At 42.3% G+C, this 23,378-nt stretch overlaps 2 protein-coding genes across 2 annotated transcripts; both read right to left on the minus strand.

Annotated features, from left to right (window-relative positions):
- Window positions 1–6,656: 6,656 nt before the first annotated feature.
- LOC309356132 (uncharacterized protein) lies at window positions 6,657–15,202 on the minus strand (the record flags this gene model as incomplete). The annotated part of the gene is made up of 2 exons (XM_081887311.1): window positions 6,657–7,606; window positions 14,266–15,202. The coding sequence occupies 2 exons, from the start codon at window positions 15,200–15,202 to the stop codon at window positions 6,657–6,659; spliced, it is 1,887 nt and encodes a 628-aa protein (XP_081743437.1).
- Window positions 15,203–16,728: 1,526 nt separating this feature from the next.
- On the minus strand, window positions 16,729–17,718 carry LOC309356133 (olfactory receptor 5AR1-like; the record flags this gene model as incomplete). Its single annotated transcript, XM_081887312.1, has 1 exon — window positions 16,729–17,718. One exon carries the CDS (start codon window positions 17,716–17,718, stop codon window positions 16,729–16,731), a length of 990 nt encoding a protein of 329 aa, XP_081743438.1.
- Window positions 17,719–23,378: the final 5,660 nt, after the last annotated feature.

The raw sequence follows: 23,378 nt of genomic DNA on the forward strand, positions 1-23,378 counted from the left end.
ATTTGGTCTAAAGAGATAATCATGACAGAGAAGACACATTAACCAGTGCAAGAAAAATTTCTTTATACTTCCCCTACTCACAAAGTGTCTTCTTCAAAGCTGCTAGCATAAGGATGCAGAACCTGTGGCTCTTCAGATGTTGTTGTACTCCAAGCCCTATCAGCACAAACCACTATGAGCAAATGTCAAGGGAGATGGGAACTGGAGTCCAACAGCATCAAGAATGTGTGTGTACAGCTTTCCCATTCCTTTGCTAGAGTGTGCAGACTTATTTATTATTTTATGATGTAGGCCTATATAGAAAATCCATGTCCACACCCTAAAATCTGGTGAAGTGGCTCTTCTCCCCATCCTAATGTAAGTGGGTGCTGGATTGTTTTGGAGCCATGGGAAGAACTTTTCTGTAGCTACTCCCTGGTTTTTCAACTCCTCCTTGCCGCAGCCCTAGATATTTTTTACCTTCTACTACCCAGCTAAGTGAAGAGTTGGCTTTTTGTTAAGTTTGGAATTTTATGCTGATTCTGTTTTAGTTATCTGCTTGGCTGTTTATGTTTTGGGGGATTTAACTGATCCGTTTGTAATTGTTTTACTGTATGTCTGAATTTTGTTACCCAAAATTTCTTTTCTGTAGCCCATTAATGCATGTTGGAAACATTATGCTTTTATCTGTTAGTGATCATACCTAGGGGTTGGCTAGGCTAGCCACTGCCAAGGGTGCAGGCCTGGTATGTATGCCAAAATCAAAGTATCACAGAACTATAGAATTATCACAGAGTCGGGAGTGACCTTGGAAGTAACCTTGGAGGTCATTTGTTTCAACCTTCTGCTCAGTGCAGGAGGTACAATGTAGAATACACAATGAAGGATACAAGTGCAGAATCCCTGAGAGATGGTTGCCCAGCCTCTGCTTAAAATGATGACAAAGCTACAGTAAGTGAAAATGAAATACATGAGCAAAAACCCAAGAATGCAGTCTGGGAGAAGAGGTGCACCAGGACCCACACCCCAGTTCTTAAACCTGAGAGTCTGGAGGGGCAAAGTCCAATCAAGTATTGAAAATGGAGCAGTGAAGGAAATGTTGTAGCTACAAGAACAGCTTTGACCCTTTTAGAAATATTCCAGACCGTCTCCCTGAATGTTTAGCTTTGATTTGTAAAATCATGTCTCTGGCCCTTTACTTTTGGAGATCTAAGGGAAAGCATGTGGACCGGCAATTACTCCTTAAGAAATTAACTTATTCCTCCCTTCAAGTGTACTGGCCAATGCATGCAAAATGTTCAGGTGGCTGCTCCCAAAGTTGCTGGCCAGACCTGCCTTGCTTCAACAAGGTTGTGGACTCATGTGGCTTCGTATCATATCCCGGGAGCATAAGCACTTACAAATACTTTGAAAAAAGCTATTTTCCTCCCCCAAAAGTTATCTAGTGAAATTACTTTAAACTTGTTAAACTACATGGATGTTTTGTTCAAAGCTTACTTGTTCCGTCTCTCTTGAGTCTCCAGTCTCCACTGGCCCGTCTCACCACAAGCATTTCCTGTTACAGACTACCCAGGAAGGATCAAAAGTAGCTCTGCTCAAATTGAAAGGAGCAGAAAGTAAGTCAGAGTGGGGGCTTTCCTACTCTGGAGTGGAAGAGAGGCAAGAGAGCAAACAGAGAATCAGTTTATCTTTGTTCTCATTATATTCACCTTTACTTGATCACATGGGAGGTGCCAATTAGAAGTAGAAGGGAGTATACCTCTGTTGGTTACATCACCTCTTTCGGTGCTATGCAATCACATCATGCACCAATGTCTACCTAGCCAAAAACTCAATGACATTTCTTCTAGAATGCTAGCTACTGTATGATTCACTTACATAGGAACATATGAAGCTGCATCACACCATGTTGGAACATTGGGCCCTTTAGCTCACTATAGCCTACACAGACTGGCTCTCCAGGGTCTCAGATAGGAGTCTTTCCCCCAGCCCTACCTGGAGATACTGTGGTTTGAACCTAGGAGCTTTTGTCTGCATAGCATGGGCACTGAGAAACAGTCCTTAACTCACATAGTCTAATATTGCAGACTAGGTTCTACCGTGGGAACATAGCCAATCCTACTCACTCTCACACACACGTGTGTGCATGCACACACACACACATGAGGGAGAGGTGGGGGGCATACATGGACATAGTCTCTGCTTCACAAGATGATCCATGCAAATCAACTGAGAAGAAAGATCTATTGCTTGCACTCCACTCATCAAATGATTTTAACACCACCACCACCACCATCAAATTGGTGGAGTCTTGGGAAACATTTAAGAAAATAATGTTTGAGCACCCCAAATGTGCATTACAACCTCTGGACTATAGAATCATAGTAAAGGAAGTGATTCCCCAAGTGTTGTTGTTTACAAAGAATTGTGTGGTATGGCACTGTAAGGTCTTCCCTGGTCTTCATTCTCACAATCAACCAGTGTATCATTAAGAACAGCTCTGTGACCACCTGAAAGTGGTCATAATTTGCAGTGACTTCCTGGGGATTTGTATGTGGGGTGGGGGTGGGGGGTGGCAATGGCTGCTGACATGTACCCAGACATCTTTCCCCCTCTCCATACAAGGACACTGTATACACAGTGATGCATCCATCCCAACCTGTGATATCCCACCCCCTCATGTAATCAAAGAAAACAACTTTTTCTTTTTTATTATACATATTTATTCACATTGTGATTTAAAATTATTGCAAGCTGCCCTTGTATGGAAACAAAACGGGTGGGCTAGTAATCTGTATGTAAATCAGGTGTGGCTATCCTGTGGCTCATATTTGACCACCAGGAGGTTTTCATGACTGCTGGTGTCCAGAGACTAAACCTTCCCCCCCCCCGCCCGCATTCTGCATACTTTACAGCACCCATTAAAGCAGCAGTGGCAGATTTAGGGAAGTGGGACCAGTTCCACTGCACTGTGTGCCAAGCCTAGGGGGCACCACAGACTGTTGTAACTATGTTGAAGTGAGGTGAGCAGAACAGAAGGCGAGAGGTGCAAGAGGGGCAGGACCAAATTTTAACTTCACACAGGGTGCCACTGAATTTGAAAGACTAAAGTCCGCCCTTGACAGCAGCAGGTCAAGCAGTTTTTGCAAAACAAGCCTTGCCGTTTTTAACTTCCACATTGTTTCTGAGAACCCTTGAGTGTCTTGCTGATATTTGGGGGTGATTTTCCCCAAGATCCTTTGGGCTATTTCCCTCCAAAATCAGTGTGCATGACCCTCAATGGCACTGTTTATTTTCATGTTCAAAGGCCTTCCATTGCCCTTTGTGAACTCTCATTGTTTGTCTTCAGGCACTAACAAAGCTCCATGGTTAGGTGTGGTGCTTCAGTTGTCAAAGAGAGGTACACTTGAACATGAGATACCAAATGCATTATGCATCACTGGAGTGTTCTTGGGACAAAGCAAAATATTGTATCCTGCAGGTGACGCCAACTGAAACGCACTTAGTAGTGAGCAAAGTGCTCTGTGATATAATTGAGGATCAGTGTTAGGGAAAATGAATGCAGAGGGGAAATGAGAGTTATTCAGGATGTGGAAAGGCAATGTAAATGGACTGAATTGACTTCCACATTGAGTGGGCTTCTGGATTTCTCAGGAATGCTCCTTGCTTTTAAGTAAGAGTAGCTGAAACATAAATTATTGTCATTTTTTCTTCCCCTCCCCCCCTTTCTGAGTGCTTATCTTTTCTATAGCTGTGTGCCCTTGTATGTCCATTTGTGTGTGAGAGAGGGCTCTTGCTTTTCCTGAACTCCCCCCTTAGAAATTGTTCCAATCTTTGACATTCCTCCATTTCAAGGAAGTCCAGGCCCTGTGCAGGTGGAAAGGGCAGGCAAGACAGTGATGGCAAAGAGCAAGCCCACTAGACACTTACAGCAAGCAATGAATTCCAGCTAGTCATAGGTTTGAGTTTTGTTTGTTTCTGAATGCAATTTCTGTTCTCCTTAATTGATCGAGAATGGTAAAAGGGGGGGGGGTTGTTACACCACTGCAAACCCCTCAAAAACACTACTTGCTTACCACAAGATTTGTAGGGCTGACACATCAGAACTGTGCTAATGATTGACAGAGGGCCATGGGGGTTTCTAGTTCAGTGAGAAGAAATGAAATTGCTAGCAGAAAAGTTCTCTGTGGCTTTCTCACCAAACTGCAGTTCCTGTGATTCTTTATGGAAGCCATGACAGAACACACTTTTTAATTTTGTCTAGTCATTCATCCACCTGTTCTGCTCAGCCTCAATCAGCATAGCTAATGGTCATGGATGGTGGCAGTTATTCATCATCTGAAGGGTCATAGTTGCTTAACCAATGTCTAAGGAAATGATAGAAACCATTAAAACAAATATTGCATTTACAATGTCTAACTGTTAGAAGGAACAAAATTACAAACCACCTCATCAATGTTCATTCTTGATATGCAAGATATGTCTTAGCCTGCCTATTATTGTTTTAAGGGCTCCTTTCACTTCCTTATTTCTCAGTTATAGATAATAGGGTTTAACATTGGGGTCACCACTGCATAGAGAAGGGTGATTAATTTATTATTCCTACTTCCCATTTCTGATGAGGAAGAAGTGTTCCCTAAATACATTGCACTACATCTTCCATAGAACAGAGAGACCACCATCACGTGGAACCAGCAAGTGGAGAATGCTTTGCTCCTGCCCTCGGCAGAAGGCATTGCGAGAATAGCAGAAATTATATGAATATATGAAATAAGGATCAGCAAGAAAAGGATCATCACCACAAAAGTAGCAACCACCAAAAGTTCAGTCTTATTCACAGAGGTGTGCCCACAGGCCAGCTTGATTAACGGCACAATGTCACAGAAGAAGTGGTCAATTGTGTTGGAGTGACAGAAAGTTAACTTGAGCATCAACATGGCCGGTATGAAAGCTACGATGGTCCCACCAAGCCATGAACCAGCTACTAGTCCTATACACACTCTCTGGCTCATCGCAAGGGGTGACATATTGCTACATAGCAATCATATGCCATGGCTGTCAAAAGGAAGGACTCAGCAGTTCCTGAAAGAGCAAAGAAGTACATCTGCAGAAGGCATCCAGGCTAGGAGATGCTTCTGGTGTCCAACATAAAGTTAGCCAACATCTTGGGCACAGTGACTGAAGTGTAGCAGATCTCTAGGAAGGACAAGTTTCTGAGAAGAAAATACATAGGGGTGTGTAATGTAGGACAGGCTCCTATTAGAGTAAAGATAAGACCATTTCCCATTATAGATACTAAGTAGAAGGTCAATATTACAGCAATGAGCAAAGTCAGATTCCAATTTTCTCTCCATCTTCAGCCCTTAAGTCATATGAAGATATGAGATTAAGGTGGGAAGAAAAGAAGTATACTGCAAAGTGAATATTATTATTCTATAGCTTTTAGCAGGAAAAAAAATGAAACAAGATGCGTTTTTGTATCCCTTATCATTTGCTGATATCAAAATCTGCCACTGGAGATTCATTTGTTTAGTTCCAAATTCCTGCACACTTTGTTGTCACATGGGAACTGGATGCAAAAATGCAGAGGTGTGAACAGAGAGAGAGCGGCAAAACAAAAACACCATATTGGGTGGCATAGGTTATTCTGGATACTTCAAAGGTACACATGCATTTGAGGGTCGCTGTTTTTACAATCAAGCAGCATATAAACTTTATGAAATAAATACATGTTTACTTTTTTATTTTATTTATTAAATTTGTATACTCCCCTTCATCCAAAGATCTCAGGGTGGATAACAGCATAAAAATACAGACTAAAACTTCAAAGTATATAATAAAAACAAGAGCAAAAACAAAGCAAAACAATGTCCCCTTTCCCAAACACATTTAAAAGGACATAGACTGTTAATCAGCCCAAGACCTGATGGAAGAGAGACATTTTTGCTTAGTGCCTAAAGATGCATAATAAAGGTGCCAGCTGAACCTCCCTGAGGAGAGTGTTTCACAAATGAGGAGCCACCGCAGAAAAGGTCCATTCTCGTGTTGCCATTCTCTGGACCTCAAATGGAGCAGGCACATGGAGAAGGGCTTCAGACGATGACTGGGTTGGTTTACATGAGAGATGGTCTGTGAGGTCTTGCAGTTCTGAGCCATTTAAGGCTTTATGGGTCTAAACCAGCACTTTGAATTGGACCCCGAAACTAAATGACAGCCACTGCAGTTAGGGCAGGATTGGTGTACTATGCTCAAACCATGTTGCTCCAGTGAGCAACCTGGTCACTGAATTCTGCACCAACTGAAGTTACCATACCATCCTCAGAAACAGACCAGTGAAGCTGTTGTAGCAAGAGAGTTGTATATTTCATTTCATTTAGAGCACACTCCAGGTAAACCAAATCATGTTTATTTAAATGATGTAACAAAACAAAACAAAAAAACAATCACCTGTGTAACTCTCTGGCTGAAATCAATGCTTATATTTTATATTTTAAAAACTTTCTCCACCTGGATTCTATCATTGCTTTCAGTGTTGTTTTGTTTGTTTGTTTCCCCCTTTCCTTTCCTTTCCTTTCCTTTCCTTTTTATAATGTGTTTAATTCTGTATACATACAGATACTAAGGACCTGCAATACTTAGGTATGACTTAGAATAGTAAAGAAAAAGTAGAATTAACCTTACAATCTAGAAAAAATATTTTTTCTGATCATCAGCCTCTTCAGATAATCTTTCACTTCTTTGTTCCTGAGGCTATAGATTAAAGGGTTCATCATAGGGCACACAACAGTGTAAAAAAATGAGAGCACTCTGCCAGTTTCCAATGAATGATCAGACTTAGGTCTTAAATATGTTAAAGCTCCAGCTCCATAGAACAGAGTTACTACTGTGACGTGAGAAGAACAAGTGGAAAAGGCTTTGCTTCTGCTGGTGGCAGAGGACATCTTCATGATAGTAAGGAGGATATGGGTGTAGGAGATGAGAATAAGCATAAAGGGTAGCATTATGAAGACTATAGTGACAGTGAACATTATGATCTCATTCTTAAAAGTGTCTGAACAGGCAAGACTCAGAAGTGGTGGAAGGTCACAGAAGAAGTGGTTGATCCTGTTGGGCCCACAGAAAGGTAGAGTGAATATTAATGTTACTGGCACCAAAACCACCAGCACTCCAATGAGCCAGCAGGCCACAGAAATCTTCAGACAAATGGTCTTGTTCATAATGACTGTGTAATGCAAAGGGTGACATATTGCCACGTAGCGATCATACGCCATGGCGGCCAACAAGCAACATTCTGCTATTCCAAGGGAACCAAAGAAATACATTTGTGTGGCACAGCCAATGAATGAGATGCTCATGTCTTCCGACAGAAGATTTGAGAGCCATTTGGGGATTATTGTCGAGGTGTAACCAATCTCCAAGAAAGATAAATTCCAAAGGAAGAAATACATGGGGGAATGAAGAGCAGAGTTGGTTAAAGTAGCAACGATGATAAAAGTGTTTCCCATCAAGATCATAAGGTACAAAGTCAGCACCAGCAGGAATAGGATGATCTTTATAGAATGTACATCAGTTAACGGCTCAAAAATGAATTGAGACACAGACGACTGGTTCCTACCATCCATGTTTATAATTCAAAACATTATCATCAAGATCTTTCCCCTCATTCAGAAAAACTCTTTTTTCCCCATAGCAGGTTGCATCTAATTTAAATAAGAAAAAAATGTAAATAAACAGTACACAAATGCATGTTGATAGTGAATAATGACAGTAAACATTGTACCTGCAGCAGCACTTGGGAGGGGGGCTGAAAAATGAAGCAAAGTTAGGTGTTTGAGGGCACTTTACTCCTCTTCAAATTGAAGTCTGATGTCAATAAAGTCAGATCAGGTCTCCCACAAAGTCTCACATCACTTTGCTTTTTGTTTGTTTGTTTGTTTCTGTTTTATTTTGCTTCTTTTAGCTCTTTTCCCCTATGTCCGTGGGCTTTGGCAAAGGCAATATTCTGTGTAAGCTCACCTTACCAGTCCTAATGGAAGACTTTCCTTCACTCCAGACACAGACAAGCACAAGAAAGCTAACCTGGTCATGTGAAGCAGCCAATGTTTTAGAAATGTGCAAGCAAGAATACATACCACTTGGTGCTTTCTAATTATTTTAAGCTAAGAAGAACAAGATACAAACCCCTGCTCCCCATTTAGAAAATATGAAAGTAATGTGATTTTTGGAGTTTGTTGAATCATCATTATTTACATTTCTTGGTTGCTTTTTGCCATGACAACTCAAAAGAATTTACAATATTTTAGGCAAAAAAACCCCAAAGCATACTGTCGCATGCTACCCCAATCTCTGAAAGGCGCAAAATTCCAGGAGTTTGAGGCACCTACCAAGGGTTCGGTTTCCTTGGAATGAGGAACAGCAGAGACGGTGGTGGCTGCATGATATATGGTTTACACATATATAAAACCTGAGCCTAAGCACCCCAGAAAGTCATGCTTCTCCCATATTCACAGCCTTGGGATCAAACAGGAAACAAACATGGCTCTCATTCTCTGGCTTTTGTCTGCTTCTAGTCCAGCTCATACATACTGAACTGCCCTGGTCTTTGTTTTTCCTCACTACCAGCAAGGTACTCTCTAGCACAAAGCCACTTCGTTTGTTATACTAATGACCATACTTGTGGCCATTAACTCAACAAAAATATTGCCTGGCTGATTCAACAGTGCAATTCTCCATTGGATTTTTAACACTTGCAGGTCCCAGGACCCCAGAAATTAGAAGGGACTCAGGCACCATGCAAGCTAACCCTCCAAGTTCACAACAATACATACATTAAAACCAGCATGTGTCATGTGTCTCATGTCCATAACTCTCCCAGGAAGACTCACCTGGCTATTTAAATAATCTATGGCATTTTAAATGGGGGATATTTTTTGTTTGATGCTATAGTATATAGTTTGTGTTCTTATATTGTAAATCACCCTGTGATCCTCAGATGAAGGACAGTATAGAATTTTGATAAATAATAATAAATACATAAATAACCAATATTAGTTATTTCACTACCTGACATCATGATGATTAGAAAATACTTACCACAGTGTAAATCCACCAAGAGTGATTAGGCAGAGGAGTGAAGGACAAAATGCTCACAGTTCAGTCAAATGTGCTCCGAAGCAGAAACCACTATGCATTCTAGTGTCAGAAATGCTGGCTATTTCCAGGAACTATGTAGATATGCATTCAATCTCAGAAATACATAATCCATATAATTTATATCAAGGCTTAAGGGACTCACTAACACTGAAATCCTATGTTTATCTATGCTCACAGATAAGAGGGTATCAGACTACAGCATTAGCCTATGTCCAAGCCATACAGTCTCCTGCAGTACTCCTGTGTTACCATTTCCCACTAGTATGCCAGTGGATGTTCCTAGTGGGTGTTCCAAGATGAGCTATGGGAGAAACACAAATATTAAGATACTTGTGTTTCTTAATATTTAATAGCCAGTGTGGTGTAGTGGTTTTGGTGCGGTAGTCTCGTAATCTGGGGAACCGGGTTCGCGTCTCCGCTCCTCCACATGCAGCTGCTGGGCGACCTTGGGCCAGTCACACTTCTTTGAAGTCTCTCAGCCCCACTCACCTCACAGAGTGTTTGTTGAGGGGGAGGAAGGGAAAGGAAAATGTTAGCCACTTTGAGACTCCTTAAAGGGAGTGAAAGGTGGGATATCAAATCCAAACTCCTCCTCCTCCTCTTCTTCTTCTTCTACTACTACTACTTGACTTAATTATTTTGGGATTAGTGACATATGAAGAATGAAACAAATGGTGTGTTTTTCATTCTAAATAGATAGTTGGGTAGGACACTAAAATAATCTACCTTTACAGACATTTTCTTAAAAGTCTATGCTACACAACTGAAGTCATTGCAGTAGAATATCCTATGTCATCTACAATCCAAAATTAATACCCCATGTTGTCTACAAAATAATACCTTTATAAATGCACAAAGCTTTCTGTGCTCCATCTGTTCCTCACTATTCAAAAATTGATGATATCTGTGGTACAACACCAAGGCAAAAGTGGTCAGGAAACCTATTACTAAAAATCTAGAAGGGTATGGTTATTTAAAATACACCCTAGTGTGAGGATTTCTACCTTTTATTTATCAAGGAAGGCAGGCTGTTTGGAAGATTCACCACCATATCCTTTCCCATAGTCACTTTTCAACCTTTCTTGCATCTGTTGAGATTGACCCTCTAGAGAGATAACTGATTAATTGTTTAGGATCTCCAAGAAAAATCATACATATATATTCCTTTGATGGGTTGAAAAAAATCATTAATCATCTGCCACATTCAAATCTTCAAATGGCTACAATGGACACTAGAGGCTCCATCCTGTTCTTTTAGTTGCTTACAACTATTCACCATAATCGTTAAACAACTAAGTATTATTAGTATTGTTTACAGCAGATACTACTTAATATTTATTCATGTAGGATCCAACAGTCGCTTGTTCTGTTCATCGATATAGACACTACTGGGGCCTACCACCCTTGCTCACATTGCTTGCCAACCTGGCCAGCCCCACCATCATCAAAGGCCCTTTCTTTAAACCTTGCCAAAATACACCATCCCCTCACTGATCAGGTGGCACTGTGGTCTAAAACACTGAGCCTCTTGGGCTTGCCAATCAGAAGGTTGGCAGTTCAAATCCCTGCAACGGATTGAGCTCCCATTGCTCTGTCCCAGCTTCTGCCAACCTAGCAGTTCAAAAGCATGCCAGTGCAAGTAGATAAATAGATACTGCTGCAGCAGGAAGGTGAACAGTGTTTCCGTGCCCTCTGGTTTCCATCATAATGTTCTGTTGTGCCAGAAGCGGTTTAGTCATGCGGACCACATGACTTGTAAAGCTGTCTGTGGACAAACACTGGCTCCTTCGGCCTGAAAGCGAGATGAGTGCTGCACCCCATAGTTGCCTTTGACTGGACTTAACCGCCCAGGAGTCCTTTACCTTTACTTTTTTTTTTTACCTTCAACCACCATCTCCTCACAACTCTGTCAACTCTCCAATACCCTTGCAGTTCCATCAATCCCACCTCTTGCACCTCCTTCAGCTCCCCCACCCCCTCACTGTTCTTTCCATGCCCTCAACCTCTCCAGCTCCTTCAACCCCCCTTCCTTTAATCATCCATCCCCTTCAACCCCCATTCCATAAAAACTCATTCAACTCCCCACACTAACCTACCTGTCAAACTCAATCTTGTGGCCAAAGTTTGTCACTGTTTTAAAGGGCCTGCAGGTATCTGTTCTTTACATTAAATATGTGTTAGAAAGCAACAAACTGGCTTTCATTAGCCAGAGCTCACTGGGACTCACTTCTGACACCTCTCAGGTGGGTGTCATTGCCATACTCAGAGAATGAGGGAGGTGTTCATGGTGAATTCTGACACTTCTTTTACTAGAAAAATAGCACTGCCCTACCAGCCTGTCAGATGGCAACATGTGCACTGTATAAGAGCTAAGCAACCTTCAGGTTACCTTCAGGAGCTAAGTGCAAAATGGCAGATCAAGGGGCAGAACTAATTATTAGCTCAGCCACGTAAACTTGTCACTGGGACGGTCTGTATATGCACGTACAAACCTATGTCCGAGTTACTCCACCTCAGGGACTGTAAAGCAAAATTCTAACAGTGACCAGTGAAGCTGCGTAAGTGTCAAAGGCAACCAATTAATAAACCTATTTTACAAAATCTTCAGCTCCCAAGGCTGATCAGGTGAGAGTAAAAAAATAAATAAATCCATCCCTGACAACCAGTCACCAAACATGTTCCCGACAAAAGACCTAACCCCAAGGGAGGGTGAATATGGAATTCTTGACTCGAGTAGGGCTACTGTTGTGAATTGGACCACCTTTTCTAGACCAGGCAGCCCCACATTTCCCAGAAGTCCAATGATACTGTGGAGACTCCTAGGGAATCCTATGAGGCCTTCAACTACTGGGGGCTCACCACACAGGACATCCAAAGCACCTTGACCACAAAAGCTGTCAACATACTGGGATTTCTCATAATAACCCTCTGTGACAGGCTACATCTAGACAGTGACAAAGTCAGGCCAGTGAACTTTATGGCCAATTGAGGATAGGAATCCAGGTTTTTCTGTAGCCAAAGTCCAACGTACAAAGCCACACAATCATTTTCCAGATCACTGTTATGTGTCTGTTAGCTGACCCTAACAAGCTGGACACAATGTGTGATGTGCACCTGCTCCATAGGATGGACACAGACACACACACACATCCAAGCATGTGGATCATCATAGTTGCCTGCATTTTAATTTCCCCTTGGGGATGTGGATGAGGGACTGTTATGTCAAGATTCTGTGCTTCAAATTTATGATTAAACCACTGATAAAATCAACTTCTTTCTTATGGATGGATGGATGGATGGACGGATAGATGACCTGGAGAATAATTTTATCGTTTCTTCCAGTTTCATTCAGAATACATTTATTCACAGCAGTTTAATATGTTTAAATGAAAAAAACAAACAATTCTGTTCTATATAAAACTAAGAAGAAATCTACTACCTTTGTGCAGGAGGCACAACCTATGTCCTAATCAGCCAATTAAATAAGAAGAGAGCAATTAAGGATTAATTAAGTCAAAAGGTAACAACTTTATGTTGCCACAAACACACAAGGCCCATAACCTCAGAGAGACCTTGTCAAATAAAGCCCCAAGGCACAAACTTCAACAGGCCACATTGGACTCATAATAAACAGCTGAATTTGAAGAATGGAATACAACTGGGAGAGTTTACAATTAAATGGAGGTTTGCCAATTACTCAGTATGATGAGGATTCGTCCTGTAATTAGAAGGCGCAGCTAATCTTACAAACATTTGTTTCACGTGTAAACTTTTTCCAAATAACTAAATATTGTCCTTTTACTTTATGAAAACATATATTGCTGTAACGGTTCTCCAATGTTTATTTTAATTGTAAAGAAACTGTAATTCCAATTCTCAGGCTTTAATAAACATCTACACCAACTCCCCAATTGGAAACATGATCTAATTAAAGGGACTAATAGCAGATTGCTCAAAGGCATAGTTAATGAAGTCCTAGAGTTATACGCCCCCAATACACACACCCATTCTCATATTTTATATCTACAGGGCCAAAGTTTGTGTGTAAGGCAGACACATATTATTGGGACCCAGATATCCAGGGTGTGGGGCAGTCCAGGTTTCAATCCCATTACTATGAAAGAAAGAAAAAGAATCAATATTGTATATTATGCTTGATATTTATGGGAACTTATTTATCTATGTATTTCTTGTCCAGTTCTTCAAATATTGCTATAGGATTACTCCATTGGTCTATATTTGTAAAGTGTTAGGTCCAGATGTAGCTGTGCTTAGAACAGATCCACATAAATAATGATTAACTTAAATATCATTAAATTTAGTGGATCTGTTGTAAGCATTACTAAGTTTGGATACAACCCAAAATGTTTCCTGCCATGTTAGACCTTTTGGTGCTTCAGATAGCATTTTATGTAAATGGGCTTGAGATGGTTGGTTTTTGACCAAGCAGTATACAAGTCTTGTTAAATAAAACCACATTTTAAAAATGAGGAAATCATGTATTAAGTAAGACCAACTGAAAATTTGCAAAATATCAAACTGTGTAGAATTTGAGAAAAGATGGGGAAATCTAATGGAATCATCACCATCACCATCTATCATCCAGTATGGGTTAGGGAAGAAATTTCATGTTCGTTCAGTTTCCCATTTGCCAGTCTTCATTTCTCTCCATTTCTGAATCACTCTGTGACTGCTTTATTATTTTCTAAAGTTGTTATAAAACTTCATTTTGGAAAATAAAAAAAGAAGTGCAGTGGAGTCCTACAGTCTTTGCCAATGTTTCATGTGAACTTTCTTTAATCTCATCACCAGTGAGTGAGAAGTAGAGTTACACCTTTTTGATGTCAGCATGGTATTGGGATTAGGTGAGGCAGGGGCAAAGGCTGGGCAACTCTAGATTGGTGACATACCTATAGGATGTTACTGCAAAGCTGGAGTTCCCCTAATTTCTCCACCACACAACTCCATCCCTATCCTGGAGAAATCATTGCCATTGCACTGCCAGAACAGTAGCACCACCACTCTGCCCTGCCCACCCCATGTTATGGATTCATGAGATTGTTTCAGCCACATCTTGAAAAAAGATATGGGAAACATATATTCCTTCCATCATTTATTTATCTTCATGTGTACATTTGAATGCAACGTTCCTCTTGATTAAGTCTCTCAGGGCCTCTTTCACCTTTTCATTTCTCAGGGTGTAGATAAAAGGGTTGAGGACAGGGGTTATCACCGCTGTTAAGATGCTCACCACTTTCTTGAGATCCAGGGATGATCCCTTTGATTGCCTCAGATACATGAATATGGCACTTCCATAGTAGATGGAAGCTACAGTGATGTGGGCACCACAAGTGGAAAAGGCCTTCTTCTTCCCAGTAGCTGATGGGATTCTCAGCACCGCAGTGATGATAGAAATGTAGGACACTGTTGTTAATACCAAAGATCCCAGAAGTACAATTATAGCAATTATGAAATCTAGAAACTCAATATGGTGTGTACTGGAGCAAGAGAGAGCAAGGAGTGGTTCAATATCACAAAAGAAATGATTGATGATGTTAGAGCCACAGAATGATAGTTTTGATATAGCAGAAACAGGCCAAATCACAAAAATGAATCCTGCCAACCAACAAAAAACGACAAGCCATGAGCAGAGCCTGAAGCTCATGATTGAAGCATAGCGTAGTGGATCGCATATTGCTACATAGCGATCAAAGGACATGACAGCCAGGAGCACAAACTCTGCCACTCCGAGGAAGAAATAGAGGAAGCACTGAGTTATGCAGCCATAAAATGATATTGTTTTTGTTTTTGAGAGGAGGTTAGAAAGTGTGACTGGGGTGATGGATAATGTAAATGCTATCTCCAGGATGGACAAGTTTAAGAGGAAGAAGTACATTGGCCTATGAAGACGAGAATCAACTAAAACCAGAACCGTAATGGTCAAGTTCCCCAACAATGACAATGCAAATGTCAGTAAAAGCAGATAGAAGAAGATTATCACTAAGTGATTGGGAACTGGGATGCCCAGAAGAACAAACTCATCAAATGTGCTGTAATTTTCTGGATGCATTTAGGTGCAAACTGCAAATAAGAAAGGATCAAAATGTCATGAAACAAAGGCAATTGATGAATTAATACTTTAAAAATAGAAAGTCCCACATCTTATCAGCTCTCTCACAGAATTGACCTGCGCCTTCCTGGACAGCTATGAGTCCAAAATGACTCCCAGGCTGAGCACCTGGTCCTTAAGGGGCACATTTGCCCCATTCATTATTATTTTTTATAGACATCTTTATTGGTTTTTCAATTAGTTTACAGACATCCTTTTCATACACATCAATATTCACAATAAAATTGGACACTATGAACATTCCAATGTTTAACATGTATGCATAAACTAAAGAGAAATTCAATATTATGTTACTTATCTACTTATTTTGTTGCTACTTTGTTTGCACCAGATTTCCTTGCACCTCTTACTTGGGTCCTTGGAATTCTATGTTATATGCCTTTCCAATTGTATCTAAGATTCTATTTAAGCATGAAGAATCAAGCATAAACTTCTAGCACTATTTAAGAATTGTGGCAGCAACTAAATAAAGAAGTTTGAAAATAGTATGTTACAGTATGTTCTTTTAGGAAGAAGGTAAATGCTCATGAACCTAATAATTAGATACTGAGCAATTTTACTGCCTACACATTATTTTAACTGAAGTGAAGGAATTTAAATGTGTTTTTGGGAGGGGGGGTGTTATTAGTTTGTTGCTGTTTTTGTCCTTTGTTTTGTTTTCTCCTTTTTTATTTTTTTTATTGTGATCCACTTGTGATCTTTAGATGAAGGTTGGTATGCAAATTTAATTAATAAATAAATATGCATAATTATAAATAAATAAACTACATTTGACATCTATCCCCCAGAATTAATATTTGCACTTAACATGTTTTTAGGAGATAAAATGAAATTGTTCCCCAGCTTCTGGAAGTTTACTAGATGGCAGACAAGCCAATTTCACAGGCGCTGTCTCATTTCTGTATAAACCTCTGGTTTCATGCCACTGGGATAAGTAATCTTCATAAGTAATTAAATGGACCAAGGAAGTGGAGAAAGCAGGCAATCAATGATATAGAAAAAGGTTTGGAATTCGCCTCTTCTTTATTAACTTTCCACCAATAACAGGAAAACAAATTTTTTAATGTAAAGACAAAATGGTATCATTCACTGGCAAAATGTATTATATTAACAAGTTAAGCTTCAAAATGTACTGTATTCGCCTCCACACAAAAAGGCTTCCTTCACACCCAAATCCCCGGGGGAAAATGTTGGGCTGAATTCTTTGGTCCTGCTTGATATGTGTGGTTTTTTTACATTAAATAACCAGGCATAGCAACCAGCTGCAAATGTTCCTATATAGATAAGCACTGGCCCATATCTATGGGTGGTCCCCCCCACAATTCTAATGCACCTGATTAGTCTCATAGGAACATGTACAGATTCTATTGATACATACTTTCCAAATCTCACAGCAGAACATTTTATCCCAAGAAACAAAAGCAAAACATTAAATATGAGAGATCATCGCAGCCACATCTAATTTATCAACTAAATTGTTGCAGTTTTCCAATCTGGATTCTCAAAGGCTTTGGGCAAGGTGGGCATCTTCCAAGGATTTTCCCCAAAGCTTCATTTACATCTTTGTTCCTTAGGCTGTATATGAGGGGGTTGACCATTGGAGTGAGGACAGTGTAAAAGAGAGAAAACACTTTGTCAAGATGCCTTAGGATGCTGACTCTTGGGAGCATATAGACCATTATGAGTGTTCCATAGAACAGGCTGACCACCGACAGGTGAGAGGAGCAGGTGGAAAATGCCTTTTTCCTTCCAGTAGTGGATGAGATTCTTAGGATTGTGGCTATGATATAAATGTATGAGGTCATGGTGAGCAGGAAAGGAGGCAAAGTGAATGTGCAGGCAAAAACAAAATTTGTGAGCTCCATCCAATAGGTGTCGCTGCAGGAGAGCTTTAGCATGGGTTTTAAGTCACATATATAATGATCTATTTCATTGGGGCCACAGAAGAACAACCATGACATTGAAATGGTTGTAATGGTGCTGACCAAAAACCCACATACCCAAGACCCAGCTGAGAGCTGGAAGCACAACTGGCCATTCATGAGGACTGCATAATGCAGTGGTTTACAAATGGCTAAGTACCTGTCATAAGACATTGCAGAAAGGAGATAACATTCTGTTCCTGCTAGGCAAGCAAATACGTAATACTGCACAAAACAGCCTGCAAATGAAATCTCTTTCAAGCCGGTCAAGAAACTAGTCAGCATTCTTGGGAGAACAGCTGAACTATAGCAGATCTCCAAGCAAGACAGATTCCCCAAGAAGAAGTACATTGGAGTGTGAAGGCGTCGGTCAGTCACAATGAGCACGGTGATGAGAAGGTTCCCACACAGGGTCACCAAGTAAATAATCAGAAATACCAGGAAAAAAAGACCTTGCAGTTTAGGGAGCTCCTCAAATCCTAGCAGGATAAATTCTGTGACAGTTGTTTGATTTATCCATCCTGCTCTTCCCATAGGTTTCTTTCTGTGGGAGGATGAAATAAACCATCAGATCTCTTTGAGGAGGAGCAACAATTGAGTCAACAAAGCTAAGACAATGGAAGCTCAGTTTCATTAGTCTCCTTCAACTGCTGCAGAAAGTGCAGAGAGAGATTTGCCTCACAGTAGGATATGTCTCTGCCTAACAATGCTTTTGTTTCATTTTGTTTTTAAACACAGTCCTAGTGCCCATATCTGTCCCCTTAACCAAGGACAGTGGGCCTTTCCTGTGGGCTTTATGGTCAACCTTTCAGTGCCCTCATACCATGTGGGACCCAGTCCCTAAAAAAAGAACCACTTCACTAAAAAGAGAAAAGAGAAGCACTTTACCTTAATTACAAGTGTTTAATAAAAGCTGCTATACTGTCAAAATCCCTGTACTGCAGTTTTCTGGAAAACTAGTGGTTGACATGCAGCTTGGTTTTCATGTAGGATGTTCTCTTTTAAATCACCCAAGCAACTTAAGGCTGACACTGTCTCTGGATGTGCTACAATATGCTCTAATGTTGGAAACGAACTACTTAAATAAATGAGCCCATTCCAATCTACAACAAGCAGAATGAAGAAACTCCCTTTACAATACTTCTACAGTGTAATTAGCAGAAGCACTGTAACAATCACTGCTAATTATAGAGATAGAAAAATATTACACCTGTTGTTAAATGCGTTTCTGTTGCAAATTTATTAAAGAAAGAAAAGCAGCAAAAGCACAGCAAAAGAAAAAAATATACAAGGAATAAGGGGGGGTGTCAACTTACATTAACAATGCAAGAAGCATCAAGTCATCCATCTTAATTTACACATACAGATTGATGCATGCCATCCAAATGTCTCAACAGGAATCCAAACAAAGTTGGTGTTTAAACAAAGTACATTCAAATATATTAAGGGTGTTCAGTTCTTCAGACCATTGCATAATAGAGGGTAAGTATTTATCCTTTTGGGTTCAGAGTATAAGCCTGAGGTACTAAGGTTACTAAAGGTAAAGGTACCCCTGCCTGTACGGGCCAGTCTTGACAGACTCTGGGGTTGTGCGCCCATCTCACTTAAGAGGCCAGGGGCCAGCGCTGTCCGGAGACACTTCCGGGTCACGTGGCCAGCGTGACATCGCTGCTCTGGCGAGCCAGAGCCGCACACGGAAACGCCGTTTACCTTCCCGCTGGTAAGCGGTCCCTATTTATCTACTTGCACCCGGAGGTGCTTTCGAACTGCTAGGTTGGCAGGCGCTGGGACCGAGCAGCGGGAGCGCACCCCGCCGCAGGGATTCGAACCGCCGGCCTTTCGATCGGCAAGTCCTAGGCGCTGAGACTTTAACCCACAGCGCCACCTGCGTCCCCTACTAAGGTTACTACAGGAATATAATTTAAAAATTCATGAACATCTACAAATACCGATGATTTCACCAATACAAAACTGATACGGACAACAATAACAAAGGAATTATTATTATTAATTTTTTCTCCAAGGAACTTGAAGTGGCATACATCATTTCCCAACTCCACATTTAGTACCCACAAAAACCCTGTGAAATAGGTTACGCTGAGAGACAGGGATTGACCCAAGGTCACCCAATGAGCTTTATGACTGAGTGGGGATTCAAATCTTGTTTTCCCAGGTCATAAGCCTCAATGAGCTATTTCCAGCATTACAACTCCAGCATCTATCTGAGTTAGACAATACCTTCTTGTAGGCGCATTATGGAGTCCAGTACAGACGGCCCGTTTTAGGTTGCCAGAGTAGATGTGGAACAAGGGTGGCATAGAGCAGGGTGTTTCAATTGCATGCAATTACACACAAGCACACAATTACCTGGAAAACAATCCCCACACAAAATTGGGAGTTGCCTGTACACCCAAAATATTTATATTTTTATTTTTTTGCTGAATCAGTCTCAATTTTAGAACTGAAGAAACATTTTATATAGATTCTAAAGTGAATTCCAATTGTTTAGGATGTTCATTGTAAACAAATGCAAAATGGTGCATGTTGGGGCAATTTATTTTCTTAATTTCACATAAACACTTCCTGAAATTCTTTTAAGTGGACATGCCAGGGATAGAACATGGATGCAGTGCTGGATTTATGTATAGGCTAAGTAGGCTGAAGCCTAGGGCCTCTAAATCTAGGGGGCCTCACCAGCCTACCCGCTCCCCAGCGCGCAGTCCTCCCTCTCCCAAAATTGCAAACCCAAGACTTCATGCAAGGGCAGGTCAGCTCAGGCCTCTAAATCTAGGATGCCTCACCAGCCTGCTCTCTCTCCAGTGCCACAGTCTCCCCTCTCCCAAAATTGCAAACCCAAGACTTCATGCAAGGGCAGGGCTGTCCGAATAGATATCGATCTGGCCCTTGATCGATAGAGCCGCGACTTCAGACAGCTTTACGATCCCAATCAATCACTTACAGCGGTCCGGCACGCTTCCTCCCAAGCTGCGCAATAACTCCTGCTGTCTCTTCAGGTCACGGCTTTTAGCAGAGTAGAACACAGCGTGTAAAGCAGTCTTACTCCTTGTTAGCACACATAGACAGATTCGTCTATTTACAGCTCTTTATTAAAACATTACAGCATCAAAGTCCGTCACTGCTGGCAGCCATTGCTGCAAAACACAGAGGGAACATCCTTCTCCCCTCAGAGTCACAGGGGGAACTGAAAGTACAGGGAAAAAGCTCCTCCTTAGCTTCTGTCTCCTCCCAGCTTCTAACAGCTGACGTCGGAATGTGACGCACACTCAGAACAACTTAACCAGTTAAGTTCTGAACACTCACACCCCCCCTTGCGTTGGATTCCGACTGCACCTGTGGAACATCCTCAGCAAAACTCTGTGAGATCAATGCCTTCCCCAATGCCTTATGCCCTCCCTTGGCAAACCTGTTTGGCATTTGTGGAACCACCTCACAACTCTCAGAATCGCACTGTGCGAAACTTACCCACGCACCTGTGGCCTGGTACCTCTCTGGTGGGATACCTTTAGTTGTGCGACTGGACCTCCTAGGCACAAACTCAGGTGTTCCCTCTGACTCACTTTGATCAGCAGGTGTGTCCTCTGCATCATGGGACTCTCCTTCTGACTTAAAGCGTCTTCGAATCCTCTCCATCACACTCACAGGAGAACTAGGCGCACTCTTGGGCTGTCTCTTAACAACTTGTGGAGATGCCACATCCTGCTCTTGACCCTGGTCAGTGACCTGGTCGTCATCAGCAGCCTCAGCCTCTTCTTCCGCTGCCTCATCAGAACTGTCTTCTGGGTCAGAGAGACAATCTGAGAGAACATCACGCCTGACAGGAGTCTTTGACTTTACCTCCTCCTCTAAGAACTCAGCGTGTTTACTGATCAGCACCTTACTCTGATCACCTGACGGGTAGGCAAATCGCCATGCACGGGCTTCTGGCTCATACCCACAGAAGATCATTTTCCGGACTTTGGCTCCCTCTGGCCCATGCAAAGCCTTAGGCAAAGAGACAAGCGCAGGAGTCCCAAAAGTCCGCAGAAAGTGAACCTGGGGTTTTCGGCCATTTAACAAAGAAAACGGTGTGTCGCCTACCAGTGAGTTGTAGACACGATTCCAGGTGAATGACACAGCCCTAGTAGCCTCCAACCAAAACTCAGGAGGTAACCTGGCTTCTTTCAGCATCACCTGTGCAGCCTTAACCAGAGCTCCACTCCTCAGCTCTGCCACCCCCCCTTGCTGGGGTGAAATAACTGTGTGTCGTATCCCTTTCTGTTGAAAGAACTTCTGCAAAACAGAACCAGTGTACTTAGCATTTCTGTCACTGATGATCGCTTGAACCCTGGTGGAGAACCTCTGTTCCACCCCCTCAATCCAGCTCTTGATCAGCTGTGCTGCATCCTCCCTGGATTTGAGACCGTGAGCCCAGGAATTCTGCGAGAAATCATCCAGAAAAGTTAGCAGAAACCTGGCCCCCCCTAGACTTGGCTCCTTGACAGGACCGGACAAATCTATGTGTACCAGCTCAAAAGGTTTAGTGGCTACACGTTCCACCTTTGGGTAACTGCACCCTCTCACCTTTGCTTGCTTGCAAGTGTCACAATTAATGGCACTTTGACAATTTCTAATCTTACAACCTGCAACAACCTCAGGTAACACCTGCAAATCCTCTAAAGGATTGTAAATCGTTCTCTGATGCCATACGCATGCACACATGACATTATGAGCGGGAATTGTAGCACGCTGGTTGGGAACTGTAGCACGCAATGCTTGTGCTTTCTCAACCTTCCCCTCACCCCCAAGAGACGTTTTAAGAATGAAAAGATCATTCTGTCCCTTCCGCACTTTGGCCAGTAACCTCCCCTCTCTGGAGATTGTGCAAACATCATTTTCAAAACAAACCTTGAACCCCTTACTTAACAAATAAGGCACAGATAACAAACAATGATGAACCTCCGGAACAACACAAAAATCCACCGTCTCCTGTAAAACACAAAGATAGGCATTAGCGAACTTAGAAACTCTAGTTCTCTGTCCATTCGCGAACTTAATAGTCTGTCCCTTCGGAACTGCCGTGCAATTCCACCTCTCGACTGCAGGGGTCTCTGGAACCATGTTGCGGTTAGCTGCAGAGTCTATTACAAAGGCCATCTCGGAATTTTCCACTCCGCCGTCTTCGAACACTGCCATACTCGCAGAAACCTGATAAGACTCTTCCTGTTGTTTACCACGACCACCTGGCTCAGTTCCACGCCTGCCTGTCTTCCCAGGCCTGTTGCCATGGAAACCTGCCTGATTCCCATGGGAAAAGTCTTTGCAAACATCCTGCATCGGCTCTCTGCTCCGGTGGGGGCAACTGCCACGCCGACGTTGAACTCCAGTGGAAAAACACTGCCCGGGGCTCCTCCCAGCTGGCCTGGCCTTCCTCCTTCTGGAACGGCGCCTCCCACCAGCCTGGCCCCCCCTGAAGCTCCTCTCTGCTTCAGCACAAAGGGAAAGTTCTTTAAACTCGCCTTTGGAACTCTTCGCCCCCCCGATCTGCTCACTAGCGCTCCTAGAGGCCAAGACATCGGGAACAGGGCCTGCCAGTCCAGCCTCTCCAGGACTCAGTCCATCACACAGACGTGTAGAAGCACTACAACAGCTCCCCAACACTGTCCCAGCCCCCATTGGGCTTTCTGGGCATCCTTCTGCCTCTCCAGGGCTCTGGCCTTTCGCTGACGCCTCACACAAGCCCTTCAGCAAATTCCAGGCAGCCCACGCTGTCGTTACGCCCTCCAAATGAGGCCTCAGTGATTCATCAACGCATGCTCTGAGCATTTCTAGCTCTTGATGCAGCCTCTGGCTATCTTCAGCCAACACAGCCCCACAGCTTGCATCGCCTGCTCCAGCTGCTGGCCAGCTAAGGGGTGGTGTCTTAGGCTCCCACTGGTTTGCTTCCCAGAAGCCTTCAACCAAGAACAGTCCCCTTATTTTTCTGGACCACGTTGCCCAACTCTTTAGAGTTAGAGGCTCCAACGGTATATCCTGGCTTTCAGCCATCTTCTCCCGTTCTCCCAAGGTGCCCCAAGCTGTACTTACTCCGTACCAGCTGCTTGGCTCTCCCTTCCGTGGAGGAACGTCTTGAGCTGCGTCTCAGCTTCCAGCTTTTAGCTGCTTTTAGCTCCAGCTCTCTGTGTATCAGAAGCTCT

This window comes from Podarcis melisellensis (genome assembly GCF_964234715.1).
Source record: "Podarcis melisellensis genome assembly, chromosome: 13".
Classification (NCBI taxonomy): Eukaryota; Metazoa; Chordata; class Lepidosauria; order Squamata; family Lacertidae; genus Podarcis; species Podarcis melisellensis.